Below are 17609 nucleotides of genomic sequence, written 5' to 3'. Positions count from 1 at the left end.
CCCAGTTACTAAAACTGTAAAAGGCTGGCTGGACCTCCGATCCTTATTTTTATTTGGCCGGGATAGTGACTCTTTCACAGAGGCAGTGGCCAGTTTCAGAGTCTCCCATTCCTTGCATGTGGACTTCTTGATTAGGTAAGAAAGCTGTTTGCATAAATGATTGATCGTTCTCAGGTCCTGAACCCAAGCCTCCCGGGACAAAATTAAGATTGTAGACCAGGGGAGGGAAATGCGTAGTCCTCTAAATATTCGTGGACTATAACTCTCAACAGTTCTAGGGAACTTGCTGGCTGGAGGGTCACAGTTCCCCACTTCCTGCCAAATAACATTCCAATAAATTTTCAGCTTTGTAAGCATACTTCAATAATATTATGGTTCCTATTACTCTGAGAATAATACTGAGGTGAAGATATTTGGTTAGGTAAATGAAGTAATAGTACTCAGTACTAGTACCTCCATGGCTGAGTGGCGAATCGACTGGGGATGCAAATCTCCAGTCGGCCATAGAAACTTTTGGCAGTGGCGGAACTGATAAAACCACTCTTTAAATATTTTACTCACCTTGAAAGCCCTATTAGGGTAACTATAAGTGTGTTCTAATTTAACAGCACATAACACAAAGAACACACACAGGTATCAAAGGTTGATTGAGGTCACTGATATTTGTTTTAGAAGTCCATAACCAAGAATAAACTCTAGCTACACTGCCCTTGAGCCTCTTGAGAGTCCCCTGGACTGCAAAGAGAAGAAACCTATCAATTCTGAAGGAAATCAACCCTGAATGCTCACTGGAAAGACAGATCCTGAAGCTGAGGCTCCAATACTTTGGCCATCTCATGAGAAGACTCCTTGGAAAAGTCCCCGATGTTGGGAAAGTGTGAAGGCAAGGGGAGAAGGGGATGACAAAGGATGAGATGGTTGGACAGTGTCACCGAAGCAACCAACATGAATTTGACCAAACTCTAGGTAGCTGTGCAAGACAGGAGGGCCTGGCGTGCTCTGGTCCATGGGGTCACGAAGAGTGGGACACGACTTAATGACTAAACAACAACACTGCCCTGTACATGTACAGGAGCAAATCCCAACAGGACTCAGCTCCAGGTAAATGTGCACATAAATGCCTTGTAAGGTGATAAGCATATGCATATGTATTTTGAAGACCATAGCACAGGGACAGGGAGTATGTTGATACTGGAATGCTACAAATCTCACTTTAGGCTACCTCAGGCAGACTTGCAGTATGCCAGCATCTTGAGTGCCAACTGTTGCCCGCACCTGAGATAACCGGATCCATTTTTGAGCAAACACAGGTTTACTCAGGCTGGTGGGTGCTTATTTTTGGTGAGGAAAACAAGTCACTTTCTCTCAAAACCTTTTATCGGGAGGCTCCAGTTCAATGTTTTCTCTCATGTTTAAGTGCAACCTCTGTCACACCAGAGCGGCCAAAACAAAAATAGGTATTTCTGCAAAAGACCAACATTGGAGGCAAAGCTTTTTTTATTTCAAATTAGAGGAGAACAAATAAGAGTTTTTAAAAGAGAATTCACAGATCGTTTTGCTTTGTGTTCCTGGAAGAGGGAAAATGTGGCTTCATTTCTACATCCTTCAGCACAGAAGTTCTGTTCACAGCTTTAGTTAAGAGTTGAATTTCTGACATAAGTACGACATTCCACACTGAGTTGCAGCAAGAGGTGAAGAAAGGCATCAGGGAAGCCTTTCAAACATAAACACCAGAAGCATGTGATCCCAGAGCAATCAATATTGATTCACCTCTACTTAAGGTAGGGAACTTTGGGTCCTCCAGATGTTTTGGCTCACCCAGCATGGGAACCAATTGATGGGACTTGTATTCCAAAACATCTGGAGGCCCAAAGGTTTTCCACCCATTGTGTACAAGAACAGGCTAGTGTTAAGCACCCTCTACCTGCAAGGTAGCCCTACTGCCTATAGCGATCTAAGCAAATCATGCTTTACAAGGACAAGAAAATTCATGCATCACTTTCACTTTCTGTGCTTTCAAAAATTTTGACTCAAGGTTTTTCCCCTCAAGATATTAAAACTGAATGTTTCCACTTGTCACAAGCTCACCATTTATAACAGGGGTGATTAACCTTTGGCACTGTAATCCAGTGGTCCTCAGCCTTTGGTAACCTAGGTGTCCCTAGACCAACTGCCAGAAACATCAGTCAGCATATCGGGTAGTGGGCATCTGGGAACATCTGTCTAAGAACATCTGGGTTATCTAATGTTGAGAGCCACTGCTCTAGATAAAGGACCGTGGAAACTCTCATCCAAAACATCTGGATTGCCACTGAAGGTTCACCCGCCCAGCTTACGAATTGCAGCTTATTTTCAACAGGCTCCTTTAACCAAATATTTTGGGAAATCATGGTTTCACCAGAGCCAATTGAACAGGGAAGGGCCAAAAGGGAAAGTTTGGTTAGGCTCACAGGTGAAGGTGAGTTCTTGGAAACTTTCAAGTTCATGTTAAGGCGCTGATGTTATATGACGAAGGAAATCAGTTCATTCCTATTAATCCATGAAGGATGCTGCCTAAACAGAGTGCTGACAAAAACATGGCCAACAAAACTAGTGGGGAGTGGGGCCGGAGAGGGTGTCTATCCAACCCCTCTTTGGGGTTCCGGCTTCTGAGAGTCCCCAGTGAGATTAGCAGTAACAAACACAATTCTTAAATTTTCCTTTCTTCTTCAGGCCATAGAGTCTGCACAGAATAATATTCCTACAAGGCAGGAAAGATCACCTGTCAGATTTTGGGCTTTCCACTAATACACAAATGCCTCTCATTTAAATGTGGAGGAAGGAGCAGGATCACTTTAAATGATCTCACTCAGGCCAACTCTTTAGCTTACAAAATGGTTGTCTTGTCTCTTTCCTCTATAGGGTATTTGATGCGTGAAATGCATTTCCACCTGACCTCAATCACCTGTTAGGAGGACATTTTTATATCTGTGGTATCCAAGAAAAAGTTTTGCCTACAGTTTTTCCCTACCATTTAAGAGATTAAAGATGCCAGAGCAGTCTTAGCACTTTCTCCCTCCTCTTGGGACAAACTGGCAACCCAAGTTCTTGACAGGAAACCAAAATGTCTCAGAGTTGAGAGAGATTTATAGCTGAAGATTTGACACAAATCAGTTTATTTCTATAAAGAGGGGAGGAAACCAAAGCAAGAAAAGAGCAGTGCTGGGAATCTGGTACACTAGGCTTTGTAACTGTGCCTCCACCCCGTCACCAGTGTTTCTGATGCACTGGTTCAATCAATCCCAGCCAGCCTGACCTGTGTGTGAGGTTGGAAGGGAAGTGCGGCAAATTCTAGAAAACATCATGATACCCACTTACGATACACGCTAATCTCACACTCAGTTCTTTTGAGTGTTGATCCTTGGGTAGCCAAACAGGGATCACCCACAAGCCCAAGGAGGTACCAAGAGGAAAATGACCTTTTGGGGTAGGAGGGCAGTGAATTTAAAAAATATCCTAAAAATATCCTAATTCCAGCATATAATTAGTCACCGAAGAATGATGACTAAGGTGCGGGACAGATACAGAGTAACTGGGATAACAACAGTATTTTGTAATTATCTCATGACCTAGAGTGGCTCTGGGGAAACAAAGGCTCTCCAGATGGGATTGGGCTTCAATTCCTATCAGCCCCAGCCAGCATGCCTATGGTTGGGCTGATGGGAGTTGTAGTCCAGCAACATCTAAAGGGCCACAGGGTCCCCTCTAATACTCTAGCACAAATCAAGTGAGAGCAGGAGGTAGTTTCTCCACCATCCCCCCTCCCTTGCCCGCTCTCCTGTTTTTGACCCATCTAAAACAGATTAAAGAAGGCTCATTGGATTAAGGCACTTGGAATTGTCAGAGGTTCCTCCTTCTGGGAGAAGAGAGGCGCTCAGTTGGACACCACATCTGAGGATTCGGACACCAGCTTCCCATCCCGGGTCTCGATCTTCTTGATGACAATGGCTTTTGACTTTGTGATTACGGAGCTCTCCAGAGGGGAAGAATTCAGGGAGTATCCGCCGCTCGAGTATGAGCTGTAACCTCCCCCAAAACCACCGAATCCACTGCTGAGACCACCTGGAGAAGATGGAAAACACCAACTAAGAGACAGACCGGCATTTTCCAGCTTTTGACAGTCCAGACTCTGTTCCCTTCCCCAATCAAAATTAAAGGCCCGCTTAGTTCAAGAACAAAGAATATACTCCTATGTTTTTCCTTCACTGCTTTCAGAAGCGTGAGCAACACAGCCAAGCTGACCACAACACAAGAAGGTTAGGTTTAGACTACCAAGGTCCAGAATCTCCCTGTTTGGCTGAGAAATTTCATATCATCCCCAACTATTGGTAATGCCAGTTGGGGTGTTGGACAGGTGTAGTCTAACAAAAATCTGGAAAACAGTAGTGCTGCAACTGTTGATAACGCCCTTAAGCTTATCCCCTGGGATGATGTCAGTCAGGCCACAGCTTTAAGTTATCTTCTGTTGATTTTGTTGTTGATTTGTTTTTGTTCCTATCATTTGACAAACTGTAGCAGAGGGGATTCTGAACTTGCTAAAAAGAAAAAGGTACTGTAATTTATTCCAAATTGTAGCACCATCTTCACGCAAACTGATACAATGATTTTCTTTCCATGTTTTGGCATTTTGTTACTTTTCCCACTGCACTTCGGTTTTGATATACTGTATGCATTTTTCACATGTATGTTTTCAGCCCGGTAGGACTTCTGAGACTTTAACAACGGCATGACAGAAAGAATTTCTACAGGAGATATACAACAAAGGAGACCCTTTTGTTGAAACTCCTGCCTGTTCTGCAGATGATGAAGGCCAAGGAGCCTTTCGGGGCTGGGATAGTTGGTGCCAGGAGTGGAACTATGCTCTCTCTCTCTCTCTCTCAGCTCAAGCACAGCCTTGTGACCAAACAAATTAGGTCCCTCTAATTTTCGGCCCCACTGTGCAAGAGCCCCACCACATGCATGCACAACACAGCTGAAACGAGAACTAAACGGGTGGCAATGCCTGCTGCCGGTGCACAGGCCCAATAAGGCTCAGTGCAGGTGCGCAGTTGAGAGGGAATGTAGCTTCTGACTTTATGAATTCCAGCCCAAGTCCTGGGAGAAGGGAGGGATGTAAGCCCAAAGAAGTATGTGCCGCTCTTCCAATAATGTGCAGCCACATGGGCTTACCTGAGTAGCCAGTTGTTTTGGTCTGAATGCTCAGGTTCTGCATTCCTGATTCCAGCCTGGTCAGCAAGGGAAAAAAATGGGAGAAAAACCAAATCAGTACCAAAGAACAACTCAGAGGCCTGAATCCAATGCTAGTTGTAACACAAGTAGACCTACTGATTCAATAGCACTTATAAACATATCAACTCATGAAGTTCCCCATGGGCCTATACTGGCTGAGACTAGGAACTGGGTTTCAACCCAAGACTACAGTCAACCCCCAGACGGTTCACAGCCCAGTCCATCTCCATGTGCTAGCAAGGTGAACTGCTGCGTCTACTAAGAGGGCTCCACTACCCAACAGGGCACTCACCTGCTCTCCTCTCCTTCCAGCAGCTTCCTGTAAGTGGCAATCTCTATATCCAGGGCCAGCTTGACATTCATCAGCTCCTGGTACTCCCGCAGCTGACGGGCCATGTCCTGCTTGGCTCTCTGCAGGGCGCTCTCCAGCTCGGCCAGTTTGTTGGAGGCATCCTTCACAGCCAGCTCTCCACGCTCCTCCGCTTCAGCAATGGCAGCTTCCAAGTTTGCGCGCTGAGGAAAAGAAGAGCGTCCAAAGATCTCTGGTACAGGCAAGATGTTGGGGGGGGGGGGGAGAAGACACGGGCAGAAAACAGAGACTAAAAAGAAGCAGCACTAGCTGAAGTCTTAGTTGCAGGGCTCGGAAAAACCACTGGCTGGAGAATTCTGGGGCAGCCCCCGGAATCCTCCAGCCAGTGGTTTTTCCAAGCCCCGCAACTAAGACTTCAGCCAGCGTTGCTTCTTACAAAAAGTAACTTTTCTGAGTTCCGCAGTCTGTGCCAGTTTCAGTAATTTGGGATAGTGAGGGGAGGGCTGTAGCATCCTTACCCATCCTGTGACTTACAGAATGACCATAAATTATGCCAAGTTATAGTAGGACCCCTGTATCCACAGGACTGGTATACCTGAAACTGCAGATATAAGAACCCTATATAGGGTTCTTATATCTGCAGTTTCAGGTATCCATGGTAGATTGTGGAATTTATATCCTTCCCCCCCCCCCAGATATGGGGGTCCTACTGTATTGATCCTCTGGGCAAGCCTATAACCCATCTCAGAGGGGGAATCAGCAGCAGAGGAGGACTGCCATCCTCCTACACAAGAGCTGTATCCAAGCAGCAGGAGCAGCTCTTGAATATGAAAACCTTATACAGAGACCTGCTACATTTATATCCCATCTTTTCTCCAAAGAGGCACTAAGGAATTCCTCACCTCCAACTATTTTGTCATCACAAAACCCATGTTGGGAGTCACAGTGAAGTGGGAGATAGTGACTGACACCAGCATTTCAGGTGTGTGTGTGTGTGGGGGGGGTAATAGGTGAAAGAGATGAGGGTGGGATTTGTTCATGGTGGGCTAGCATACCTATAATTCACAGCTAAGGCCTTAAGGGTAACTATGTAGGCCCCAGACAAGACTATAAACCATTGTCTTGGGGTTTTGCATCAGATGCCATTGCTTTTTATAAAAAATTGCCAGCTGGATCTTATTTACAGTATGGATGTTTCTCATTTTAAAAGGTAATTATGTCTTAGCTATCTTGGAAAAGAGGCTCAACTTAAAAAATACACCTCAAAACCAAAGGAAACTCAGTTTGTTAATCCCAATGAGCTCATAATGCAACTTTTGCTAACTTTGCCTGTCCCATCCTTTGTCTCCATTGTGACCCCCATGCCTTCCCTCCTTTTCTTCGCCACTATCCAAAGCACAGATGTAAATTCTGTGGGGTAGGAAGCTGTCTTAGACTCATCTGATTAGAGAAGGGTGCTTTCTGCACAGAAAGAGCTACACCTGTTATGACACATGCTCTCCCCCAAATCTGAGTTGCCTTCAGCCTCCTGACCTGGCCTTTCAGACCGTCGATTTCTGACTGTATCCGGCTAATCATCCTGTTCAGCTCATTGATTTCGTTTTTGGTGTTGCGGAGGTCATCTCCATGCCTGCCTGCCACAGTCTGGAGCTCTTCATACTACGCAGAGAGAAAAAAAGGAGACAAATGTTAATACATACCTAGGGAAAACCTTGCCGCTTCCATGGCTGACAGCCAAGACTGGAGCCAGATAATTACAGTGTGACAAATTAATATTGTTGCAGACATTCAAACCCATAGTTGCGTCGTTGCTTCTGCCCTTTCTCTCCTTAACTACGCAAACAAGATCAGAGGTGGGGGACCAACAGCCATCCAGAAGTTGATGAATTACTACAGCCATCATGCTTCATCACAGACAAGGGTGGTTTGGGCTGAGGGTAGCTGGCGTTCAGCAACATCTGGAGGGCCACGTTCTTCTTTGGACTGGAAACAGATGCAGAACCCTACCATCGCTCGGAAAAGTAGCTCTTTTGGATTACAACTGCTAGAATCCCCAAGCCAACATGCTGAACACAAGGAGAAGGCAACTTCTTCAACACAAGTGTTGAACTTGGCAAAGTAGAAGACTACAATTCCTGCCTAAGGAAGAATCAAACTGTGAAAATGGTAGCCAAGTCTCCATCAGCCTCACCTGCCTCAGTGGAGCTGCTGTAAGGAAATGATAGGATCAGCCTTTAAAACTTTCAGGGGAAAATGCAATACAAACGAGGTCAATAAGCCACACAGGCTGTTTCCCGAGCCTGTGAGTTGGCAGTATGAGTTGGCATTTTGCAGTGGTTAAGAATATGAGTGAGTCACATGCTGCAAAATGACAAATAAATCTCACCTGGCTTACTTCACAGCCTTAAGCAAGTTATATCACTTGTCTGCTCCACTCTCCCTCATCACCAGCATGAAAACAACAATAGTATAGGACTGCCATCACTGAGATAATACACAGTCTGACTGCTGAACAAAAGGGCAGTGTGCCAAGTTCTGATGATCACCAACATCCTGGGTACCAAATAGTACCTCTCTTCCACAACCTCCACATTTCCAGCATTACTGATTGCTTCACAACCTTATTGGCTCCGAGTCCACAACCAGTATGGGTTGGAGGTCACACGTTTATACACAAGACACACACATCTCAGGGTGCAGGAGTTGGGTGATGTGAATCTCCTTTCTCCCTACTCTCTGCAATCTATTGATTGCTTGTCTTGTGGAGGGGAGGGAGGGGGGCAAAAGATTATATGGATTCCCAGGAACTCCCATAATTTTCAGTATAAATTGACAGGAAAACAATTATCCTGGATACATGTCCACCAGAGTTTCAAAGAGAGATTTTCATGTCTCTCCCACTCACCCAACTCAGAAATCTTGAATGGGACCACTGACCAGGCCCTGTTCGGGTGCCAAGAGTTAATTCATCCCCCACCCCTCTCCAAATATGGCAAGCTTCCAATTTATCCAGTATATCAAGGCCCCATACACCCCAAGCACCAGACGATCACCATCTGTTCATCCAACAAATTATGAACAGTCTATCCATTTACTATATGACTGGGACAAAAAGAGTATGCTACTAAGAGGGCACCACAAACTGGTAGTAGTCCTGCTGTTTTAGTTATGTCTGATGATGCCCGATGCTATATTCTTCAGTCATTTTGATCTATTCTTTCCTCTTCTCTTTATAAAACCTGAGTTTTGCATCTGTGGCACTGTGACAATAGCACACTATGGGTGTGTCCAAGGCTTGTGAAGGCTTTATAACAGTGCATCCTTTCTCTGTATTGTGTGATTTATTGACTTGTTTCAATCTACTAAATGCATCATCTGCAATTCTTTGTTCATATGCTGCTTAGAGACTTTCACAGAGACGTCATTTCTAACCAGATAAAATTCATGGTCACCAATAAAAAAAAAACTGAACAAACACAGAAGACAGGTTGTTTGCTCCTGATGCCCTTTCCAAAAGAGGAACAACCTATAAGCAGTCAATCTCCATTAGAAAATGAGGTGTCAAAGGAGTGGACTCACCTTGGTCTGGTACATACTCTCTGCCTCAGCCCTGCTCTTGGCAGCAATTTCTTCATACTGGGCCTTGACCTCAGCAATGATGCCATCCAAGTCCAGGCTACGATTGTTGTCCATGGACAGGACCACAGAAGTGTCATTGATCTGAGACTGCATAACACGCAGCTCCTGCATTGAGAGGATGGCAACATTTTTATTATTCACAGTCAACAAGCAAACAGCTCTCAGAAAACCAGAAGAGATTTGACAATCCTCCAATCCCTTCCATACTGGCACAAAGCTTTCTACTGATCCAACAAGTGAATGCTCACATTTACTGACTTTTATCATTAGCCATTCTTCTTAAGGTTTTCTTCCTTCAGTGTTAAGACCTGACGTTTACTTCTTTTTCTACTTATTTGTCTGCACTGACATTTCTTAGGTTATATGACTGACAGCTAAAGCAATGTCTCCGTTAACTGATCTTCCTTGTTCTAAAGCAAAACACTTTGCCTAACAGGGTCTTACAGCTGTGCAAGCTAACAAGATAAACTTTCCTAATACTGAGCACCAGCTGTAGCAACAGTCAATATTCCAGGTCTTGCAAGAAGGCTTTCATTTCCCAGAAAGCTAAAACAAAGAGATATTTTGCAACTTTACCAACCAAGCAAAATGATAACTCCGTCCGCTGCTCTACATGGCACTAAGAAAACATGAACCTTAATTGTTCTACTTCTATAAAATTATGAAACATTATAATCATAATATATGTTTCTGCATCATCATCATAAATCATAACTACATTATTATAAATTATAACTAGAACTTTGATTTTATTTGACATAATAAACTCTGATGAGTGAAGCTGTTGGGGCAGATGGCAAAAAACTAAAGGGATATCTATGCTATAAGCTTCCATCAGTTATGCACTATGTTTTCTTCATAGGTTCCCCAAACGAATCCTGGGAATGGTAGTTTGGTGAGCAGTGCTGAAAATTCCATTATTGATCTATTGCTCCCTCACAGACTATCATTCTACTAACTGTACATTTGAAAAAAACAAACTAGGAAAAACAGAAATCAGGCCGGACTCAGATACATTAGTTTTACAAGTCTGCCTTTTTTTTCTATACATGTCTTCTTTAAAAGAATACAAACACACCTAAAGATATGATGTTTAGGAATGGCTAAAGCTCCCTGCAGAATTTATGCTAGGACAACCATTTGTCAAATAAGAGCCTTTTGAGTAAAAAGAGACATTAAGGAGATTTCTTTTTCCTACACATGATTTGCATGACACTTGAGGTGCCATTGTTGCTGCACACAAATGCTTATTGGTATCCTCCATGTAGCCCTTGCTCAGTCTTTTAAGCAAAACAAGGCAGCTCCCTCAGGAAGCAGAGCCTGGGGGGATGTCAGAGGACAGAAAGTCAACCTCTATGTGTCACATGACCTGGTTGATCCTTCTGAGCTAGCCCTCTAAGCTAGCCTCTTCCTCTCACAATGTGGTAGAAGAGACTGCCCCTACCACCAGTGCTGAAGTACAATTCAAGTGTCCATCTGGTTGGCTTTTCAATTGTATGGTTGCCATCTTGTTCTTCCCCTCAGGCACCAACATGTCTCAGGTTGGCCTTGTTCCCATCAGGCAAAAAGGTTTTAGAATGCCAGACCCTGATTTTTTTTAAAAAAATGTGAGACCTACCTCCTCATAGAGCTGCCTCAAGAAGTTGATCTCCTCCATCATAAATTCCAAGCGGGATTCCAGCTCAACCTTGTTCATGTAGGCCTCATCCACATCCTAAGGGAACAAAGGTTAAGCCACCATTATTATAGACTCCTCCACGGTTCTCCTGTGATTTGTCCATTAGATAAAAGGCGTGACTGTGTTACTTACTTTCTTCAAAAGAACGAACTCATTCTCTTTCTCGGTACGGTGGTTAATTTCATCTTCATATCTGTTGTGGGGAAAGGAACACAATTGATTAGCTTACAGACTGCAATAACACCAAACATGGTTTAGCCTGAACAATAGCTATTGTTCAAGGGCAACCAGAAAATGATGGGACTTAATTCTGAGCTGATGCATACAGGACCACTATAGCTCAATCCCATATACTGTTTCGAGTAGAAACCATTGTGTTTGGCTGTCCACTGTGGGAAAACAGGATGCTAAACCAGATAAGCATTTGGTTTGGTCAAGCAAAGCTCTTTTTATGTTTTTATGTTCAGCAGAGCTAACTTCCAGGTACATAGGAATGCAGCATTATTCTCACACCAAGGAATACTGTCTGGGGCCTCCACTCCTTCCATATAGCCAACAACTGCCATATCTAGCATTAATGAACACTGTGTACAGTCTCATGCCACTTTAAAAGGAAAAAAATCATTATGTGTTATTTCAGTTTAGAATCAACCCCCTCAGGGTTAAGCTAGAGAGCAGCTTGAAATAAAGTACCAAGTATGACCTCTCTGTTGGCACATTTTAGTCTCCCTTCTATTCCTATAAAGAGCAACCCTGGACTTGTCCATTGAGAAGGAAATTCCACTGATTAACTTCCAAATAAATCCTATATATTGACTTACAACCCCGCATGGCCAATGTCAAGAGACTGAAAGAACTGCTGACCAAAATCTGGAGGCCCAAACTTTTCCACCCCAGCTATGAAGTGTAATTGCATACCTATCTTCCATGTATGTATGCATGTTTGTGCGTGAGAGCCCAATTTAAAATAGACAATCGTGAGGCAGGCTAGTTTACCCAAGCCACACTGCACTACTGCAGCAGTAATAATCCTGCACAGGACAGGAAGAACAAGTTTGGGTATTTCAAATATGTGCTCACCTGAAGAGCAGACATGGAAGAGAGGTGCCGTCGGTGAGGTGTGACTGGCCGATGCTAACCTTCTAAACCAGGGCCCTGCTGACTTTCCTTCTCTGAGCCATTCCAATGAGTCAACACCCAATTCATTTGAAGTGCTAGGCTATTGCTGTTTTCATTATTACACTTCTGCAATCTTTCAAGCAGCTTATAAACAAAGGTTTGAAAACTTTTTAAGCGGAAAAAAGGCTGCCCAAAAAAGCTAAAAGACAACAATATTCACTATACGTCTCATGGGTTTTGTAGTCTTGGTGGGAAACTCATTAGCACATAGGCCATGTTAAGGGTGCCTCCAGACAAGGCTTTTATTGCAGGACTGTGGTGCCTCATTTATGGCAGTTTACAAGAGGACCTGAAGTGGTCATCTTCAGTGTGAATCTTCCCATTGTTTCTTCTGTTTTTCTTACCGGGAAAAAATCTAGCAAGGAAAAAGTGGTTCTCAACACCTTTCAAGGGTGTGCCGGATCTGCCCCCTTTTTGGAAGTACCTTAAGAATTTGGGGGGGGCTTTATTTGCATGATTCTGACCCAAGGGCAGCCAAAGGCTTTGTCAACCAAAGGGACCCCAAGTCACCACCAGCATTAAAGGAAGGGGTGGGATTCAGAATTATCTGTGAGGGCTAGAAATTCTTAATTATACAAGAAGGAAGAGGAAGTGCAGTAGTTTCAGGAGGCCAAACACCACACCCAGTTCCCAAGGTGAACACAGCATTTCCACAAAACTGACAAGAGGATGGGCTGCAAAGCTCAGTTTAGAGGTATTTTCGCGCCTAATTTAGAGCTATTTATGCCAAGGAAAATGAATTAAGGAAGATGATATTCAGGTCCCCTCCTTCCTGCCACACCCACACTCACTTGGTCTTGAATTCTTCCACAAGGCCTTGCATGTTAGCCAACTCAGAATCCAGCCTCATCCTCTCCTGGCCTAAGCCATCCAGCTGCCGGCGCAAGTTGTTGATGTAGGCCTCAAACATACTGTCCATGTTGCTTCGGGTGACCTTCTGGTTCTGCAGGAGGTTCCATTTGGTATCCAGCATCTTATTCTGCTGCTCTAGGAAGCGGACCTAGAAGAGAACAGAAAGGGATTTCCATATTTGGCACAATGAGCCAATGCTGTCACTTGCAAAGCTGCAGCTTTTGCTAATAGCACATAGATTAAACTCTCTCATCTCCAAACTGTGCATGAGGACACATTAGTCTATTGCGAGTACCCACGACCACAAGCAGGCATAGAGGCAAGCATCCACACATTCAGACTGTTTCTCTCTCTGATAAAAAAGTATCTGTGGAAAGCCTTTGCCTGAGCTAATTTGGGGCAGCCCTCTACTTGCCCTAATTGACAAGCCACCCAGCCACAGTCTACAGACCTAATTCTTTGAATCCACAGTCGATTTTGATGAAGCAGGGTTGTGGTTCCATTGTTCCTCAATGGAAAAGCTAATAGAAGGCTTGGTATATACAACCCGTCTTTGACTCTGATGGATCATGTATTTCCAATCTATTAAGAGTTATTGCAAATAGTCAAAAAAGGGGACAGTTATGGTGTGTAGGCAATGCTTAAACGAGGCAGGATTCAGGACTTAAACCTGGAACATTTATCTAAAAGCCGAATCGGGCAGTCTTGAGTGTGCCTTTGAGTATGTATGGCAACGTTTGTAACCATGAACAGCCCTGCCCATTTTAGCAAGAGTGCAGAGTGTTACACGGCTTCATCAGAGAGATATACATGCACGCCACCAAGTTTGCTCTCTAAGTGAAAAACCTGATTTTGGGGGAGGCTCCAGACCAGTAATTTGGGACAATTTCAGCCTCAGACTTTGAAATCCTCCACCTAGGGAGGCAACTTGCCACATGTCGAGCAAATGGTTGGTAACAACACTGCAACACAGACAATGGAGGTGGCCGCTGTTGTCTCATCTTGTGCCTGTGAACTCGGTTAATGATCTACCAGAAGCTGCAGCCCAACCCGCCATGGCCAATGATAGAGGAGGGTAGGAACTGCAGCCTGAAATACCCAGTGTGCCAAAGGTTCCCCACCCCTGGGATCAGATAACACTCTGCATGAAGCCAGCTCTTCCACTGGAATAATTACAGGAATTGCCACCGGCTGTAGTAAGAGAAAATGGGAAGTGCTTCACTTCGTCTCTTAATGCTCCTGATTTTCAGCTCCAGTTCCTTTTTTTGTGATAAATCCCTATTGCTAAATAGTCAATAGCACTTTTACATTCCTGGCAATGCAAAGGGATTCCTTTGGCCTTTGAGAAGTGGGACTTTCCACACAGTGGATTCTCTCCCTTCCCCACCCCCCCCCCCCACTTCTTGCTGTTTCAACAACAGCAGTCCAGAGCAGACACAACAGTTCCACTTTTTAAGAGAGATAAAACTCAAGAAATGTTAACTGTGGGGAATATGACTTCCCAAATCCCCTAGCCAACATGATCAGTGGCTTTTGGAAGCTGTAGCCCAAAAGCATAACTTTCTTTTCTTTCTTTTTTTTGGGGGGGGAGCCAGGGGACAGCTGCCTCCCCATCACCACCCCCATCTCTCACAGACAAATATCCTGCCATGCCCTAAGTGGGCTTGACTGTGGCTAACTGTTATGTCTGCCCAAAGGTTAGACCACAGTGGACGCTTAGGAGAAATCAGCTGCAATATCCCCCATTTTCTCCTAGCTGCCTTCCTTGCCTCCTCCTAGCCGCTGCCATCTGCACCATTCATTCGGGTGCCTGGTCTCTTGAGCTTCTACTTGGAAGTAGAAGCTCAAGAGACCTTCTTCCCAGTTAATTTTCTTCTACATCGCAGGATTACTGGTTTAAAGGCAGAAGGAGGAAGAGAAGTTACCACTGGGCCACCACCTTATTCTCCTACTCACTCAGCTTCTTCACTAATTACAAGGAGTGGTTTCTTTACAAAGATATGTGTAGAACACACAGGAAGCCTCCTCCTAATGTAAACAAGTACTCAGCCCTTCCCTCACCCTCCACCCCAACACCTAGGGAGAACCCTGTTGGCCAGCACCCCCAAATTCCCAACAGAGGGTTGGCTATCTGCACCAAAGAAGTGAATGAATCTTGGGAAAACTCCCTGCAGGATTACAAATCTCCCAATCCCCCAGGTCACCATGATGAGTGATATATTTATTCCAGGTGCTACCTATGGAGGGAAGGCCTGAATTAGATCCAGATGTTCCCTTTCAGCTCACATTTACAAGCCAGTTTGTGGGTCCAAGAGGATCCTTGTTCCACCCTCAAACCCAGTTCAGAGCAGAGCAAACTTGGCCTTCACCAAATAAAAGGTCTTCCAAAGAGAATGTGAGAAGAGAAAGCACACAATCCTGCATCAGCCCCGCCCAAGATGCAGGTTATCAAGCCACGGGTGGGGCCGGGAGACTTTAGAATCTTCTGCTGGTAAAACAAACTGTTCATAACTTTTGAGGAGAGTGTTTTGCAAAAGAGGGAACCTGCTCCCTCTTTGGAAAAATGTGCACGAGGGTGGGTGGGTTGTGGGGGTGAGGTTCGGTGTTGCCCTGAAGGTTCAGTGACTAGAAGAGATAACACCTGGCCACTGCTATGTGAACCATTGATTTCTCTCCCTCTCCTTTTTAAAGACGGACCGTGGACGCCTTCCCTGTCCTGCCGCTGCCTTTAAAGTCTCCCACCTGTAGGAGGAGCGTCGCCTCCTCGGACTAGCCCGACGGCTCTCAAGCGGAGGGTTGATGCTTCTTTTTCCTGGGAAGCAGCGGAGAAGGCCAACAAAAAGTTTTGTTTTGTTTGTTGCGGCAGAGGGATTGTTAGCCCTTGGCATCTTAAAGTTTTAAAGGGATGCCTTAACCCGATCGGACGGGAGAAAAAAAATCCGGGTTTCACTTTGTGCGCCTGGATCGCCTGCACGAGCAAGGCCTGGCCTCCGCAGCTCAACGGGCCCCTTTGCTTAGCGGCCTCCCTTGCCTCCATTTTTTTCCACCCGGGAGAGTCGAGTCGTCAGGAGACGGAAACGGGCAGAAACTTAGTCGTCGCTACTGGACAACTCACTCCTCATGGTGTTTCTTTCCCCCTGCCTAAGACCTGACCTTGCGGTTCTCCTTGCCTTGCCAACCCGGTGTGGTGCATGCGTTTTGGATTACAACACATAATCGCTGCCGACCACAGCCTGAGCTGGGTGTGGCAGATGGGGTGTGTAGTGCACCGGTCCGAGAAGGGGCGGGGCTGGCGATTCTTCCCCCCCCCCCTCCCCGCCATGCCAACCGTGGCCAGGCATGGAACATACTTAAATCCTTTGACATATTTTGATTCCTCGCCCCTTCCTTCTCTTCTCCCAATATAACGTTTGCTTGGAGTCTCCTTGGGGGCAGAGACCCGCTCGCTTTTTCTGCGTGCGGTGAGGATGGCTTACAAAACCCCGTACAAAGAGAGAAACCGGCGTTCTCCATCACCTGTTGGCTCCCTTTCTCCCCTCGCAGTCCTTATACTAGTTTAAAGATTTTTTTGAGGGGTGGGGGTGTTATCAAAGCAAAAAACAAAGCGTGCTGCTTATATACCGCCCCATAGCACTTCAAACACTCAGGCTGAGACCCGTCCGCTCACCTTGTCGATCAGGTTGGCAAACTTGTTGTTGAGGGTCTTGATCTCCTCCTTCTCCTTGGTCCTCACTTGCTGGATGGTGGGGTCGATCTCCAGGTTGAGGGGCGCCAAGAGGCTCTTGTTCACGCTGACGGCCGTGATACCCCCCATGCCGCCGCCGGCGCCCACGGAGGCCCCTCGGAAGCTGCTCCCGCCGCTGCCGAACCGGCCGCCCCCATAAGTGGAAGAGGCGTAAGAGGTGCTGATGCGGGAGCTGCTCACCGGCGCCGCCGTGTAGGAGCGGCTGCTGAAGCTGCGGACGGAGGAGCGCTTCATGGTGGCTCGGGGGTCTGGTCTTGGCGCCTTCGGCGGAGGCTGCGGGGCAAAAGGCGGGAGCGAGCGAGCGAGCGGCGGAGGAGCCGGGCTGGAGAGGCAGGGCGGGCGCCGAAGGCAGGCTGAGGTGGGTGCAAAGTTGTGCCCGGGGCTTTTATACAGGGCGGGAGGGGAGGGAACCGGAGCTACAGAAGGGCGAGCCGCGGCGGCGACGGCGGCGCCCGAGTGGGTTTTCCTTCCGAAAAGGGCGGAGTTAAAAGTCCCATACCTGCCTTTCCAGCACTGGGGCGGGGGTGGAGGCGGTGGCGGCTGCACCTTTTTAACTCCTTCCTGGCTGGCAAGACAGTGATCAGCTGTGAGGGGAAATAATATAACCACTAGATGTGGAAGAGTGTCTATTTTTGCGCGCGCGCAGCGGTGGGGAAGGCTGAGGGGCGCGGTGGGGCGAGGCTCTTCCCCCCCTGTCCCGCTCCTTAGGCCTCCAGCCTTCCCGACCCAGCTGCCCACTTTTTTTTTAATTTTGTGGGACTCCTTTATTACTTATTTGTGGTCCAGCGGCCTTCCCTTCGGCGAGGAGGCCCAAAGGGGGCAGCAGCTGTCCGAACTTGGACGGCGATGGACCCTCTCTCCCCCCCCCACCCCCCGCGCCCTTACTGCTGCGAAACTGGAAACACCGGGTGTGACTCCCGAAGGCCTCAAGAAAATAG

At 46.2% G+C, this 17609-nt stretch overlaps 1 protein-coding gene across 1 annotated transcript; it reads right to left on the bottom strand.

Moving 5' to 3' along the window:
- Positions 1-1479: 1479 nt before the first annotated feature.
- Positions 1480-17160, bottom strand: KRT8 (keratin 8). The gene is made up of 9 exons (XM_020778847.3): positions 16594-17160; positions 12866-13074; positions 11028-11088; positions 10836-10931; positions 9158-9322; positions 7112-7237; positions 5561-5781; positions 5209-5264; positions 1480-4101 (listed from the first exon to the last, which is right to left on the bottom strand). Exons 1-9 carry the CDS (start codon positions 16903-16905, stop codon positions 3914-3916), a joined length of 1434 nt encoding a protein of 477 aa, XP_020634506.3. The 5' UTR covers positions 16906-17160; the 3' UTR covers positions 1480-3913.
- Between the last annotated feature and the right edge of the window lie 449 nt (positions 17161-17609).

Source organism: Pogona vitticeps, chromosome 2 (assembly GCF_051106095.1).
Source record: "Pogona vitticeps strain Pit_001003342236 chromosome 2, PviZW2.1, whole genome shotgun sequence".
Lineage (NCBI taxonomy): Eukaryota > Metazoa > Chordata > Lepidosauria > Squamata > Agamidae > Pogona > Pogona vitticeps.
The sequence above is the reverse complement of the archived record's forward strand: the minus strand, read 5'-3'. Positions and strand labels throughout refer to the sequence as shown.